The 14,234-nt window shown below is 42.2% G+C and overlaps 3 protein-coding genes across 3 annotated transcripts; 2 read left to right on the top strand and 1 right to left on the bottom strand.

The window, feature by feature from the left end:
* Positions 1-22: 22 nt before the first annotated feature.
* On the top strand, positions 23-4,542 carry LOC116930685 (xaa-Pro aminopeptidase 1). Its single transcript, XM_045168467.1, has 14 exons — positions 23-640; positions 731-951; positions 1,045-1,227; positions 1,318-1,429; positions 1,608-1,766; positions 2,030-2,294; positions 2,386-2,506; positions 2,590-2,736; positions 2,820-3,036; positions 3,109-3,342; positions 3,404-3,472; positions 3,563-3,639; positions 3,786-3,905; positions 4,141-4,542. Exons 1-14 carry the CDS (start codon positions 508-510, stop codon positions 4,294-4,296), a joined length of 2,214 nt encoding a protein of 737 aa, XP_045024402.1. The 5' UTR covers positions 23-507; the 3' UTR covers positions 4,297-4,542.
* A 150-nt stretch (positions 4,543-4,692) lies between these two features.
* LOC116930684 (xaa-Pro aminopeptidase 1) lies at positions 4,693-11,856 on the top strand. Its single transcript, XM_045168468.1, has 16 exons — positions 4,693-5,059; positions 5,176-5,275; positions 5,334-5,825; positions 7,182-7,396; positions 8,010-8,301; positions 8,362-8,484; positions 8,567-8,843; positions 9,630-9,750; positions 9,834-9,980; positions 10,080-10,296; positions 10,369-10,602; positions 10,667-10,735; positions 10,810-10,886; positions 10,967-11,062; positions 11,133-11,207; positions 11,342-11,856. The coding sequence occupies exons 3-16, from the start codon at positions 5,789-5,791 to the stop codon at positions 11,507-11,509; spliced, it is 2,148 nt and encodes a 715-aa protein (XP_045024403.1). The 5' UTR covers positions 4,693-5,059; positions 5,176-5,275; positions 5,334-5,788; the 3' UTR covers positions 11,510-11,856.
* Positions 11,857-12,861: 1,005 nt separating this feature from the next.
* On the bottom strand, positions 12,862-13,564 carry LOC116930689 (neuropeptide-like protein 31). The gene is made up of 3 exons (XM_032938081.2): positions 13,406-13,564; positions 13,119-13,317; positions 12,862-13,028 (listed from the first exon to the last, which is right to left on the bottom strand). Exons 1-3 carry the CDS (start codon positions 13,421-13,423, stop codon positions 12,991-12,993), a joined length of 255 nt encoding a protein of 84 aa, XP_032793972.1. The 5' UTR covers positions 13,424-13,564; the 3' UTR covers positions 12,862-12,990.
* Positions 13,565-14,234: the final 670 nt, after the last annotated feature.

Raw genomic sequence — 14,234 nt, 5'->3', positions numbered from 1 at the left:
TTCATGTCCGTTCTAAAGTTCGACGGCTAGATTAGAGTCACTTTTTTCCTTACTTTGTATTCGGTGTGTAAATAATTTAATCCTCATTAATTTAATCTCTTTTGAAGAAATGAATTGCCTTTGTTTTGGGGCATTGTTGGATGTAAAAGAAACTGGGATCAGAGAATCGAAGATTGTCGGAATCAAAAGAAACTACGGTAGCACGAGTACAAGAAGAGAACATGGGTGGAAGTAATGGCGCTCAAGGCCAAACTCGATATAAACGTTGGAGACTTGCGTACACAGATTAATATTGATATTGGAGGTCATTTGCCTTCCACGATGATCTTCTTTTTGTTTGCTTTTTCTGCTGGTAATAGTTCTAGTGACGAGCCATTGCGAAAAACCGGCCGATTATTGCTGAAGACCTACCTGCATCCTTACCTTGCCTTCATCATTTCCCCCCATTGCTATACTGTTAATCGTTAATACCTCCTGAGAATTGATGCTTTTGAGCAAACAACGTCTATGTCTTGTATAGCTGAAGGTTTACAATTATGGAATCATCTGTTCAACGCCTGTTCAGTTGAATTGATGTCCTTAAACCGAAAAGAAATGGCAACACGTGCTGCCACAAGCAAACCACGTTTCGTCACAACCGGTTAGTAAGAAAATCTATTTTGGGAAATCCAATTAATTGCATTTGTAGCTAATTGAAATTTTTGCTTAACATTGTGGTGCAAAAAAAAAGTTATTATTGCTTGGTTAATGGCGAAAAGCACTTTGTCTGCTTCAACAATCAAGGCCATTGTCTACCGAAATATGATGGATCGACTAGCTTGTCCGCCGGATTATGACCACTCTGAGCCGGCCAATCGTGTGAACACGTCCTTACGTGTGGAAATGTTAAGAAAGGCTATGGCTTTATCAAATGTAGATGCTTACATCATCACTGGCGAAGATCAACATCAGGTATTCAGCTCACATGCGAATGAAAAAAGTGACTAGTGATTGCGATCTCTAGGCGATTGATTTGACACGTTACTATTGTTGCATTTCCATTAGCAAACAGAAATGATTTCACCAGAAAACGACAGACGGCAGTTGGTCTCCGGTTTTACTGGTAGTTCTGGGACAGCTGTCGTAACAGACAAACAAGCTGTTTTATGGACAGATGGACGTTATTATCTTCAGGCTGATCAGCAACTGGATTGCCAGTGGATACTGATGAAATCAGGACGGGATCAGGTAAAGATTAATCTTTCGCATCTTAGAAAAAAAAAAGAATCAAATAACAATATCTTTTGTTAATTTCGAATTGTTTCCTCATCGTTGCAGGTGCCGGAGATTAGCCATTGGCTAAAGTCCGTCCTGTCACCGGGTGATAGAGTGGGCGCCGATCCAAAATTGGTCAACGCCAATCATTGGCTGCAATGGCGAAACGAACTGGGTAAGAAAAAAACCAACAACAACAACAACTTTGCCTAGCACTTTAAACATACAGGTGTTTGCCTGTCGATGATGTTTTACAATCCACTGTCGTTCACGGTAGAAAAAGGCTATTAAAACTTAACTAACTTTTTATTTTCCCTCTGCTATGCTCTTTTGTCCGGGATCTCCTTACACAGCCGGAAGCGACATTTGGCTGGATGCTTTGCCAACCAATCTTGTGGACGTAGTTTGGAAATGTGCCAAAATCGTGAGTCCAAACAACTCGACATGCAGCAGCAGGAGCAGCAGCAATAAACCAAGCACGACGGCTTACGTTCACGACATTGCCTACTCCGGTATTGTATACTAGACTATTTATTATGCACAACACTCGACCGTATAATTTATAAGCTCTTATAAAAACACGGAATGCTAGCTTTTTTTGGCTAAGGCACCACTTAATGCGCCCCGTGTTTAAATGGGAGCGTTTTTAGGGTCTTTGAGTCCGTTTGATTTTTTAAGACACAGATTTTGGCCGTCTTCCTTCAATGGGCTATTGCGTAGCCCTAATAAAAACATTGTAACTTTCTTTTTTTTATACGTTTCTCTTGTTTCCCAGGTCAATCGTGGCAAGACAAAGTGGATGCAGTGCGAAATGAGCTGATGGCACAAAAGCTGGATGCTGTTGTATTGACGGCCCTGGATGAGATCGCTTGGCTGTTGAACCTGAGGGGTGGCGACGTGCCCTACAGCCCTCTGGTAGAAGGTTACGTATATTTATCGCTGGATCGCATTGTGCTCTTTATCCAACCGACGAAAATGACGGAGCTGATCCGGGAACACTTGAACAGCGACGACTGTCAAGAGGAAACTATTTGTGTCGAGTGCGTGGTCGATAAAAATAAAAAGCGTTGGCGATGCCCAATGCTCGCTTGTTTGGAATTCCCACCTAACGTAGACCCTTCTTGTTGACAGAGTGAGACATTACGAAAACGTCTTCAACGACTTGCCCGTTTTAACGGAGAATGTCGACTCTGTCCTGCTGCCCTCTAACTACGCCTACAGTGGAGGAGTCAGTTTTGCCATTTACGAGACGGTAGGTTGCACTGTTTGTTTTTTTATTAATTAGAAATTTTTAGGTGTGGCTGTTTACTATTTAAGGCTTGCTTGCCGATATAGATTCCTGCAGTCAAGAGACGGACATCGCCTTCACCATTGATTTTATTGAAAGCGACGAAAAATGCCATCGAAGTGGAAGGAATGAAAAACGCCCATATGAAAGATGCAGTGGCCCTATGCGATTTTCTCTCTCTTCTCCAAGAACAGGTTGGAACATCTTTTTTTTCCATTGTTTTGACTTTTTCAATCGATTGAAGTTTCGTTTCAATTTTAATTATTGCCTTTTAAAGATTCATGAAGGCAAAGTGCAATGGGATGAGCTGAAAGTCGTTCACACGTTGGACGAGTATCGCCAACAGCAGGACCTGAACCGAGGACCATCTTTCAGCACGATCGCTGCATTCGGACCGAATGGCGCAGTTATCCATTACAGGCCGTCGTTGGAAACCAATCGAATTATCGACAATTCCTCGTTTTTGATAATCGACTCTGGTGGCCAATATCTTGGTACGTCATTCCAACTGTTTTTGGGTTTTCTCTTGTCAAAATGATTGATGATCATCATTTGGATGGGTCTAGACGGGACGACGGATGTGACCCGTACATTCCATTTTGGTCGTGCAACTCAGCGTCAGAAAGAGATTTACACTCGGGTTTTAATGGGAGCTATCGACCTGGCTGCACTGGTTTTCTCCGACTCGATGGCCGACAGCCACATCGATATCATCGCCCGTCAACACCTCTACCAGGTCGGACTGGACTACCATCACGGAACCGGCCATGGCATTGGCTCGTTTCTCAACGTTCACGAAAGTATACAACGACTGACCAAATGGAAATGTTGATTGGTTGTTTTGACGCGCTTATTACGCAGGTCCCATTCAAGTGAATATCAACAGCAAAGAACCTCACCGTTTCCGCGCCAACTATTTCTTTTCTGACGGTAAGCCTTATCTTGTTATTGTCATAAATGGCAACAATTTTCACCTGCCAGCTAATAATTGATGCATTTGTTTATCTTAAATATTTGAAGAACCAGGTTATTACTTGCCCAATGAGTACGGCATCCGATTGGAAACGATCCTTCGTGTCGTCGACGTAAACATGACGGTACATTCAGCACGTATTGCAGTCCGTTGAAACGTGTTGTTTACCCAACTGTTGGTCTTTTGTTGGACGTTCGTTTCTCTCTACTTTTGGGGGCTGGGTCACTGATGGATGACAAACAATGGCAACAACATTCCACTGAAAAATAGCAGCAGCATCCACAGGAGGAGTCTCACTATGGCGGGAATAGATTCTTTGGCTTCGAGCCCGTGACGATGGTTCCGTTCGAGAGCGACTTGATTCTAGCCGACATGATGACCTCCAAACAAGTGAGCAAAGCGCCCATCATTGCCTGTGTACATTTGGCCCTTTCTCCTTTTCTTCTTCCGACACCTTCCTCCGCTTCGTCTTCCAGTCCAACTTTCAATGTTCGAGCCAAAGCAAACAAAGTAGTTGCTGGAAATCTACTCCACCTACTGTGTATAAATGGACACCCTACAAATCTGTCTTCTGTTTTGTTTTGTACCTTTACCGTCCGTGTCTTGTATGTTATATTAATAACAGATGAAGTGGTTGAACGATTACCACCAACTGGTCCGGCTGAACGTCGGCGCTGAGTTACAACGACGGCGAAACACAACGTCGACTACTTCCAGCAATACAGGCGGATGCTGGCCCTGGCTCGTCTCCAAAACTCGTCCGGTAACCCCTTCACCATAACCGACTCCTAGAAACAACCCGCCCAGCCCATCTTTTAACAGGCAACAATTAATTTCTAAGGCCATCACAGTTTATCATTTTTTTTATATATACTCTAACTGAATTTCGTAATTTAATTCCTGTTATTCGACGCTCTTTTATACGTCAGAATTGTTTATGTCTAGCATAGTACAGCAGCTGATTAAGCATTTCCATGCCTGGCCGAGATAATGGGGGAAGAAGGGAATATAAGGGCCTTTTACACGACTTTTTATCTTTTCACGTACATCGTCTAGGAAAATGTCAAGACACTTGGATTATCTCTCGCAAAAAAAAAAAAAAAATGGGTGAAGCTGCAAAACTAGTCTCGATATTGCGAGATACACCTTACAAAGAGTTATTGCTGTTGAAGTCGAGTAGAATGCCCCCTGGAGCAAAGGTCTATAAATTCTCGACCAGACTAAAAGAAAACGGGGAACAAAAAGAGGCGTTGAACATTGTATCTGCAGAAGAAGAAGAAGAAAATGGTAGTAGTTGTGGGGCGGAGGTGCAGGATATGTAGATTGGCACGTCGAAATGTACGAAAAAAAAAAATTTTTTTTTTTTTAAAAGAAAAGAAACAGTAAAAATAAAAGACAACGCCCTCCCGTAATGTCAGCACGCACGAAACGAACCAGAGGCACAACAACCGGAGATTCGGAAAGAATTGCGCAGAAAATATTTTTCCGTCCCTCGTAACCAACAAAAATGCATGACGACTAGCCCAGTCGCATCCACAGCTATGGTAAGAATTGAAATCATTCATTTATCACGTAATAGATCATTGGCTATCGTTTGAATGAAAGAGCTTATTAAAAAAAAAAGAGATTAACATTTTATTTATTTATTTATTTTTTTAAGGTCTATCCAATAAGAAGAAAGCGAATTGGCTTTTTATTGTTTTGCGCATCGGGAAAAAAGGGAAATTCGCAAGACAACCGACACAGCAAAAAATAAAAAAGTTTGTTAAATTGAAACAGTAGAAAGAAAAGGAATCTAAATATAGACGTATTTATTAGGTATGGAGCGTTGCAGCCGATGACCGAAATTAGACGGCGGACGCTCTCAGTTTGTTATAAGAAAAAAAAAGGGGGAAAAAAAAAAATAAAGAAGAGAAACGGGTGAAGGAGAGCAGAGCAGCAAACACGCAAAGGCAGTCCAAGCAAAAGCTTGCAGGGCTGACTAGTCGCAAGGAAGAAGAGGAGGTAGGTTCTTTAATACAGACACACACACACACGCAGAGTTCCAAACATGACGAGCGGCTGCCGTTGGTCCCGAAGGCGCAGTGAGGCGCCAGCAGCACTCGCTCGCACACATCATCATCCATCGCTTGCGTGTTGAAAAAGGAAAGAAACGTGTCGCTATCAAAATCGCGCTAAAACTATCGAGTGTGAAGAAACAGGTGAAGTGTCTGACAAGTGCTTCATTTGATGTCTTCGTTTCTGGTCGACGGATCAGTGAAACTACAAGAAAAATGATTGGTTTGCAATCACTGCTCATCGTGCTGTCCGGTAAGTAGTAAAACCTGGAACTTTTCTCCGATATGGTGTTATTCTTTTTCTCCGTGTTTTTCCCGTAGTCACGCGCTTTTTTGTTTTTTAATTTTTTTGCCGTGACGACCGAAACAAAATTTGTAAACGGAAACGGGCGGATGTTTTTGTTTTTGGGCAAGTAATCAAAACAATTGCGCGCGATTTCCGATCGTTTTTTGTTTTTTTCATCCTCCGCCGCTACGAGAATTTGAATTTGAATTTTTTTTTAAATTCTATTCCTATTTTTAGCGTTGCGTGTCGCTTTTTTTGTTGAGAGGAAAATGTCGAGTCGACAAAATCGCCGCAATCCTTTTCGTAGAACTCATCTGGAATAGTAACCCCATTAATTTACCAAGAAAAACCGTTGAAACAAATAAAAAAATTCAATCAGTTTCTTAATAATCAAATTGCAGAACGTTGACTTAATGTTTGCCAATTCAAATTCGCATTCGAATCGCCCTTTTTCTTTCTCATTCATTCAGCCACCGGGCAAAAAATAGACGGCGGGCAAAAAGAATTGTGTAACCAAGTTGCCAGATGGAAATAGTGTTTTTTTACAGTCGGTGGCGTATGCCCTATTTGCCCTTGCCATTTCTTTGCATCCATCACGAGCTTCCCTTCGTTCCGTTAAAAAAAAAACACATTCGCCTTCGCGAAACGGCCTTGGAATAGTGTAATAACGCGCATATGGCGTCTATAAGAAAACTCGTTAGCCAACATACACATTTAAAAAAAAAAGGAGTGCACCTTTATATACGTGATGAGTCATTCAGCTTGCCAAACCACTCCCCCCTGCTGTCTTTTCAGAATTCTTTGTGATTTGTTTTAATGCACCAAGAAATTCAAAACTTTCCCCTTTTTTTCTTTTTTTCTTTTGACAAGAAAAAATGAAATTGTTAAATTTTTTGGCTATCCGACCGCATTTGTACACCTTGTTACATGATGCGCTATAACAAGTATCCAGCGTCGCCGGATGCCGACAACGACCACACAAGGGGCAACACACACACACACAAAAAAAAAGGCGGAAAAAGAAATATTTTTGAAAGAACCCAAAATCCTTTTTTTTGTTGTCTTCCGTCTGCCGCGCCATCCCTAATGTTGATGTAACGCACTCGTCAGCATGTCACTGACGAGGGACACCCCCATTCTCTCCATCAAACCCCCCCCCCATCTAGTATGGTAGTACAACACTCCTCTGCCTATTTTAAGATGCTCAAAAAGAATAGCAACGCCATTGATGCAACAGATGCAGTTAGCGTCCATAGAATTTGATATGATCTCGTCGAGTTTTTATTGTTTACTTTTTGTTGTTGTTTTGTTTAATGGGCATAGTGATGAGAGGCGTTTGGATGGCGGAGGTTGTTAGCAGCCGCACCGCGCCCGATCGTCTGGGCTGCCTGGACGGCGTTATTCGACAAGAGCAGCCGATAAACCGCGTCAATACGACGCTGAGACTGCAACAGCTGCGCGTCGCCATGTCTGCCGTCAAATTAGTCAGAGGAGCACCGCTCAAGGCCTACATCATCACTAGTGACGACGAACACCAGGTATGGCCAAACACAGTCAACCAGATTGACAGATACCGAGCCATTAAGGCGATCTTTGTGTCAAAGATCCAACGACATTTTTATGGGTTGCCTTCACTTAATGGTGTTTGTTAATGGGCTTTGTCAACCCAAGTGTTTCGAGGATCAGACTGCAGGCTATAAGGAAAGGGATATTAAACAGTCAATGCCCAGTGACACACCCAAGTACTTCTTTGGGGGAAAAAAATCGGCCTGAGGGCAATCACATCATTATTAGAATGATAATGTCTATCGTGTAATTTGTAAACAAAATTCCTCTTCAACACCCCGAAGGGAGTTTTAAGCAACAGGCTTGGATTTATCCTCGTCATCGTAAGAAATCCTTTATTTTCTATATTTCTATAGTCCATTTTGTTTTTTTCTCCTTATCACTCTGTAACAACATTGCGCAATGTAGAAAGGGGGGCTTGCATTTCTTCTTGGACACATCTTAACATTTTTCCCGGGCGGACTACAGAACGAAATTTCGAACCTGTCGGTGCCAAAGAATTTCCTCAAGTCAAAAATGTGACGTGATCTTGACATTGACTCTAATGCGTCTCATCTGATTTACGTACGTTGTTATCCATGGCAGACTGAAATGGTTTCCCCGAGCGACAAGAGACGCCAGTACGTGACGGGTTTCACGGGAAGCGCTGGAACGGCGGTCGTGACGCAAAACATGGCTGCTCTATGGGTAGACGGACGCTATCACCTACAAGCCGATCAACAACTCGACTGCCAATGGATCGTCATGAAATCCGGCCAGGATCAAGTGCCCAGCATAAGCGAATGGCTCAAGTCCGTCCTGTCTTCTGGCGACCGCATCGGAGCTGATCCGAAGTTGGTCAGTGCCGATCAGTGGCTGGAATGGCGTTCCGATCTCGGTACTTAACGATTTATAAGCTAATACGTGAAAAGGATGAAATAACGTGGTACTTTCATAGCCGAAAGCGGAATCAAATTGGACGCCGTTCAAGCAAATTTGGTCGATGCCATTTGGAATGAGGACAACGGAAGACCTAAACCCAACCCTCGTCCTGCTTTTATACACGACATTGCCTACGCAGGTTTTTTGTTGCAGAACCATCCATTCGTCATCAAGTGAGACAAACATATAATTTTTTTCCCCCCCCTAACTTTTCTTAACAGGCCAGACGTGGCAAGAAAAGGTGGGCGTGGTGCGAAACGAATTGAAGGAGCTCGGGCTGGATGGGATTGTCGTGACGGCGCTGGACGAAATCGCTTGGCTTTTGAATCTTCGTGGCGCCGACGTGCCCTACAGCCCTCTGGTCAAAAGCTATGCCTACGTGTCTTTGCAACAGGTCGTCCTCTTTGTCGAGCCGCTCAAATTGAAAGTGGCGCCCATCAGGGAGCACCTCGAGAGCGATCGTTGTCCCCGTGAGCAGCCCGATGACCTCTGTGTTGAGTAAGTGTGCGAAAGAGTCGTTTTCTGTTCTTTTATCTTCTCTCGCTTCGCTTGCCGTTCGTCATTCGGCGCCCACGAATGTAGGTGGAATAATAATAAGGGTGTGTCTTGGAGAGATGTGCGGCCACCAGTCCTGATATGGCACCCAACACACGGCGGCTATTTACGGCCTCATGAAAGATAGAGGAGGTAAAAGATGTTTCGATGGAGAGGAATGACATATAAGGTACCATCATTCATCACATACGTCAAGATGGAACCACTAATGACTGTGAAAGTATCCCGTACCATCAAAAGAACAACATCGGGATTCCCTTTTTTTTTTTTTACGAGGCTAACAGGCGGCACCCACCAACGACAAACAATATCCATTTGGCTTTATTTTTGTTGATTTATTTTTTTTATTTAAATGTGTCTATTTTTTTATTATTATTTTCCTTTTACCTGACCGTACAAAAAGGATATGCTTATTTGATTTATGCGAAAATATCCCGCGTAGACCGCCGACCACGCCCTTATGGGGAAGGATTTGTCTTGTTGTGATGGTCGTGATGGCGTTAGTTTTATACAAGGGACGAGGATGTGGAAACACTGTCGGTTTGTTTCAATGACAGAGAATGAAAAATAATGATGTGGGGAGGTGCGCCTGTATCTAATCACCTGCCCCGTTTACGGGAACGACTGTGGCTGTCCCTAGTTCTATTCCATTAATCTTTCTTATTGATATTATTGTTACTTTGTTTCGATTGGATTTCCCTCGTGTGCGTGGACTTTGACGCGATAAAGAATCAGGCGATACGAGAATGTGTTCAACGATCTGCCCCGTTTAACAGCCAAAGCCAACTCCGTTCTACTTCCATCGAGATACGCCTACAGTGGAGGAGTCAGTTTCGCCATTTACGAAACGGTAAGTTCCACATTTTTGGGGTTATTGAATAGAAATTTGTGATGTGGCTGTTGTGACTATTTTTGGTTCGCTTGCTTCTACAGATTCCTGCAGACAAGAGACGGACATCTCCTTCGCCATTGATTTTATTGAAGGCGACGAAAAACGCCATCGAAGTGGAGGGAATGAAAAACGCCCATATGAAAGATGCAGTGGCCCTCTGCGATTTTCTCTCTCTTCTCCAAGAACAGGTTCGAATTTCTCATTTTTTTTTTCAATCGATATACGAGTTTCATTTCGATGATGAAGTTGATTGATCGGGTCCTGTTTTGTGTCATTGCCCTTTAAAGGTGCATGAAGGCAAGGTGCAATGGGACGAGTTGAAAGTCGTTCACACGTTGGACGAGTATCGCCAACAGCAGGACCTGAACCGAGGACCAAGTTTCAGCACGATCGCCGCATTCGGACCAAATGGCGCAGTTATCCATTACAGGCCGTCGTTGGAAACCAATCGAATTATCGACAATTCCTCGTTTTTGATAATCGACTCTGGTGGCCAATATCTTGGTACGTCATTCCAACTGTTTTTGGGTTTTCTCTTGTCAAAATGATTGATGATCATCATTTGGATGGGTCTAGACGGGACGACGGATGTGACCCGTACATTCCATTTCGGTCGGGCGACGCAGCGTCAGAAAGAGATTTACACTCGGGTCTTGATGGGAGCTATCGACCTGGCCACACTGGTTTTCCCCGACTCGATTGATGACACCAGGATTGATGTTATAGCTCGTCAACACTTGTACAGCGCGGGACTGGACTACCTTCACGGAACTGGGCATGGCATTGGTTCCTTTCTCAACGTACACGAAAGTAACATCATTCTAGAAACAACTTTCTAAATCTGCTTGACATATCCTCACAATCGGCTTTATAGGTCCAATTCAGATTCGTATTTACGGGAAAGTTGGACATCATTTCGAGGAAAACTACTTCTTCTCTGATGGTATGTACATACATCTGCTGTCCGCACAGTAGCATTTATTGGCGCTCTGCTTTAAAATGCGAATATTTTCGCAGAGCCTGGATTTTACCAGGAAAATGAATTTGGCATCCGTTTGGAATCTATTCTGCGGGTGATCAATAAAACATTTGAGGTATTTCTAATTATTGCGAGTCACATTCCATGACGTTGAATGCCTAGCGTATGAGAACAACGCTGCTGTTTTATTTTTAGCACCAACGAGACGGCCGTTTTTTGGGCTTTGAGGTGGTATCATTGGTACCTTTCGATCCATACCTGATTGTGCCTGAGCTGATGACATTTAAACAGGTATTTCTTTATGATGAAGAGTAAAACAACCTTTAATCTCATGTCCTTTATAATCCGTTTGTTCATGTAGCTGCATTGGTTGAATCACTATCAAGCCATGGTGAGGATCAAAGTAGGCGAAGAGTTAAAACGTCAAAACCGTATGGTGAGTATTACCTCAAAACCATATCTATTTTTGTGTTTATCACTTGTTTTTGTTTTTCAACCATAAAAAATAGGTCGCAACTAACTGATGAGTCTTGTCATTATCTTTTTATGTATTTTCATTTTTTATCGCAGCGAGCTTTTTACTGGCTAATGTCCAAAACGCGTCACATTACCGAACCCTGTCACCGGAGTAAAAATGGCAGTCCCGGATCTATCAACGCCTCGTCGTTCATTTCCCGCATCATTATCGCCGCTTTAGTTTCCGTCCAGCTAGCTGTCGCCCTATTGATGTCAAGTTAGCGTAACGCCTTTTGCCATTACATTTGCCAAAATTAAAATCTGCAAAACTTATGAAATTCTGAAAAAATCTGGAACCCCTCGTGTTGAAAGGTGGAGTAAAATGAGCAATGAAGTAAGCAACTTTTTCATTAACTCCTTTATTTGAAATTGAAAACCGACAAATTTAACATCTAGTTTAAATGGATGTCTCAAGTAACGTTCGAATCAGTGTATAGCTTCACCCCTCCCCCTTTGTTTTTTCTTCACAGAATGTGAATAGCGAAATGTTTATTTTCTTTATGTTGCATCACAACCAGAATTGCATTGAACAAAACACCGGAAATGGTGAATAAATAAGCAGACATTGACTAAAGGTTGAGATGGGATATAATGTTAAATTAGTGACGTTTCTTTCTTTGGCAAACTGACTTTTCAAATTTAGGTGGCCCAAGGTTCTGGAAATTGTTGGAAAGATATTGACATATCACGCGACTTAAACGAACGTAAGAAAAATGTAGAGCGAAGAAGAAACCGAAACGTTCACTGGAACTGCTCGGTGAAGAGTATAAAGAAAATGTAGAGTAATCGGTAATAAGTGGGCGATTCATTTCTCCTTTTCACTGGTGAACAAGTTGTGCTGGCGAGGCAATATTTCACGGAAAATGAAACTCACGGGAAAGGAAGTTAAACGAAACTGTTTGAAAATTGAATGTTTCGGTGACATTTGGACGGGGACATTGAATACGAGTTCGTAGTAGTTATAGATTACCGACTGTAGAAGAAAATGGAAAATTCTAAAGTAAAGGACACTAGTAATTTTTCAACAGCTCTAATTTCAGATTTCTGATGATCTATCACCAGAACCTTTTTATTAAAGGTGAATGCAGGTGCTCCATCTTCAAAGAGTCTGAAACTATGGAATTCAATGTTACAAACTCAGGAAAAAGGACGCCACAATGGACCCTGTTTCTCCCAGCTTTTGGATGCAAACAGATGGTAAAAGCAATTAACTATTTTTGGAACGTCTCGGTTCGTAAACCTTTACCTTTATTACGATTTTAAGAAATGTTTTGCAATGCATTGATCTTATTTACTTTCTAGATGTTCTATTGCTCGATTTTAGAAAAGACGAAAACCATCTTGTTGGCCGTCTACGCTGCTATTGACCGACGTGTTTTCTAAACCATAAAGTATCGCATATATGTTTGATGATGGAATATAATCTGAGCTCGACTAATTGTAGCTTTGCCGTAGGTGCTTTTTCTACTAGCTACATACTTTCATTCTGCTGAACAACTATACCACCGATAGTCTTTTGCTTAGTCATGTAACGCGAATTGTAGAACAACAGGACAAACAGTCAGATTGAATGATTCCATTAAAAATTCTGTAATACTCTTTTGCTACGTGTATGGCTAGACAGGACAAAGAAAACGGTAAGACGTATAAATTAAGTTGGATTGTTTGAGCTCGCCGAAAAGTTATCGTTGTGGGATGCCTTATTAATAGCCATATCCACCGGAATATCCCGAGCTATAACCTGAAATGTTTCGACAGAAAAAATTGAAAATTAGTTAGATTCACTAATCTTTTAACACGCTATTTCAGACACTATTGAAGCGATTTTTACCTCCGTGTCCTGAGCTGTAACCTCCTCCGTAGCCTCCGTAGCTTCGTTGACCGCCATAACCACCATAACCACTGCTGTACCCTCCGTAGCCGCCACCGTAACCGCCACCGTAACCTCCGGCGTGGTAAACATAGACTACCTTGGCTTTCTTCGCCACGGCCACAGCAACGAGCATCAGCGCTACGATAAGGATTGCTATCTGGAAGAACAAATCCATTGGTCAGTAATATTTCTCTAGCAATGAAATTCAAACGAAATCTTAAGTGGCATTTAAAAGAAAAATGTACCTTCAAATTAGCAGCCATTGTTGATCAAATTGAACAGTGGGTTTTGTAGAAATTTCGAATTCAACTTGCTTGAGCGAACAGTGGAGGGTGCTGTGACGATCGCTTCGGATTCCTGGGCTTTTATAGCTCCCTTTTTCGACTTAGTCGGGAATAATTGAGAGAAACCGGATACAAGCAGTGTGAAATACATTTTCTTGCCAACACAGGCTAGCCGTGTTAGCTCTACATTTGAAATTATTTTCATGTTTTGAAGGACGCGAGTGAAAGGAAGCTTCGGGACGCAAATATGGGAGGGGAGGCGGGTTACAACAACTCCAAAGCTAGTCCTGTTAGAGAAATTTATAAGCGAAATTCGTGATTTGTGCAATTAGTGTAACGAACCGTTCTTGGCTCACTTTCATATTTCGGGATTAGGCAAGATAGGAGTAAAAAATATCGAGAGCGACAGATACGAAGATAACTGTTTACTTTAGACCATACCGTTGAGTGAAAATAGGGAAAATAGCAATTCAAACGTGTTTAATAAAATCTTTATCATCTCAAACCAACGCAAAATTAGGGCAGGGTTCACACTCGTTGTCTTAAAATTTGGGTTTTCACCAGCAGCAACAGGCAAAATTTTCAGCATTGACCTACAATCTTGCAACCGGTTAGTCACTTGTGCAATCACACAATGTTGCCAACTTCTGCATCGTGTGGCACGTACAAGGATTTGGGCTGATACGCCTGTAAACAAGAACACCAGCAACCAAGATCGACACAAGCGTTTGGTATAATTTATACAAGTCCTTTCAACGCAATAGAAACTTTTAAAAATTTGTTTTTGGAA

The sequence above is a fragment of the Daphnia magna genome, linkage group LG1 (assembly GCF_020631705.1).
Source record: "Daphnia magna isolate NIES linkage group LG1, ASM2063170v1.1, whole genome shotgun sequence".
In the NCBI taxonomy this organism is placed as follows: domain Eukaryota; kingdom Metazoa; phylum Arthropoda; class Branchiopoda; order Diplostraca; family Daphniidae; genus Daphnia; species Daphnia magna.
Note: the sequence above shows the minus strand (reverse complement) of the source record. Positions and strands in the feature narration are given on the sequence as shown.

Coding starts and splice junctions, on each gene's coding strand:
- LOC116930684 (XM_045168468.1), top strand. CDS start 5,789: ATGATTGGTTTGCAATCACTGCTCATCGTGCTGTCCG. Junction 5,826..7,181: donor ACTGCTCATCGTGCTGTCCG/GTAAGTAGTAAA, acceptor TAATGGGCATAG/TGATGAGAGGCGTTTGGATG. Junction 10,736..10,809: donor AAACTACTTCTTCTCTGATG/GTATGTACATAC, acceptor ATATTTTCGCAG/AGCCTGGATTTTACCAGGAA.
- LOC116930689 (XM_032938081.2), bottom strand. Junction 13,029..13,118: donor TTACAGCTCAGGACACGGAG/GTAAAAATCGCT, acceptor GAAACATTTCAG/GTTATAGCTCGGGATATTCC.
- LOC116930685 (XM_045168467.1), top strand. CDS start 508: ATGTCTTGTATAGCTGAAGGTTTACAATTATGGAATCATCTGTTCAAC. Junction 2,295..2,385: donor GAGGAAACTATTTGTGTCGA/GTGCGTGGTCGA, acceptor TCTTGTTGACAG/AGTGAGACATTACGAAAACG. Junction 3,640..3,785: donor TCGTCGACGTAAACATGACG/GTACATTCAGCA, acceptor ACTGAAAAATAG/CAGCAGCATCCACAGGAGGA.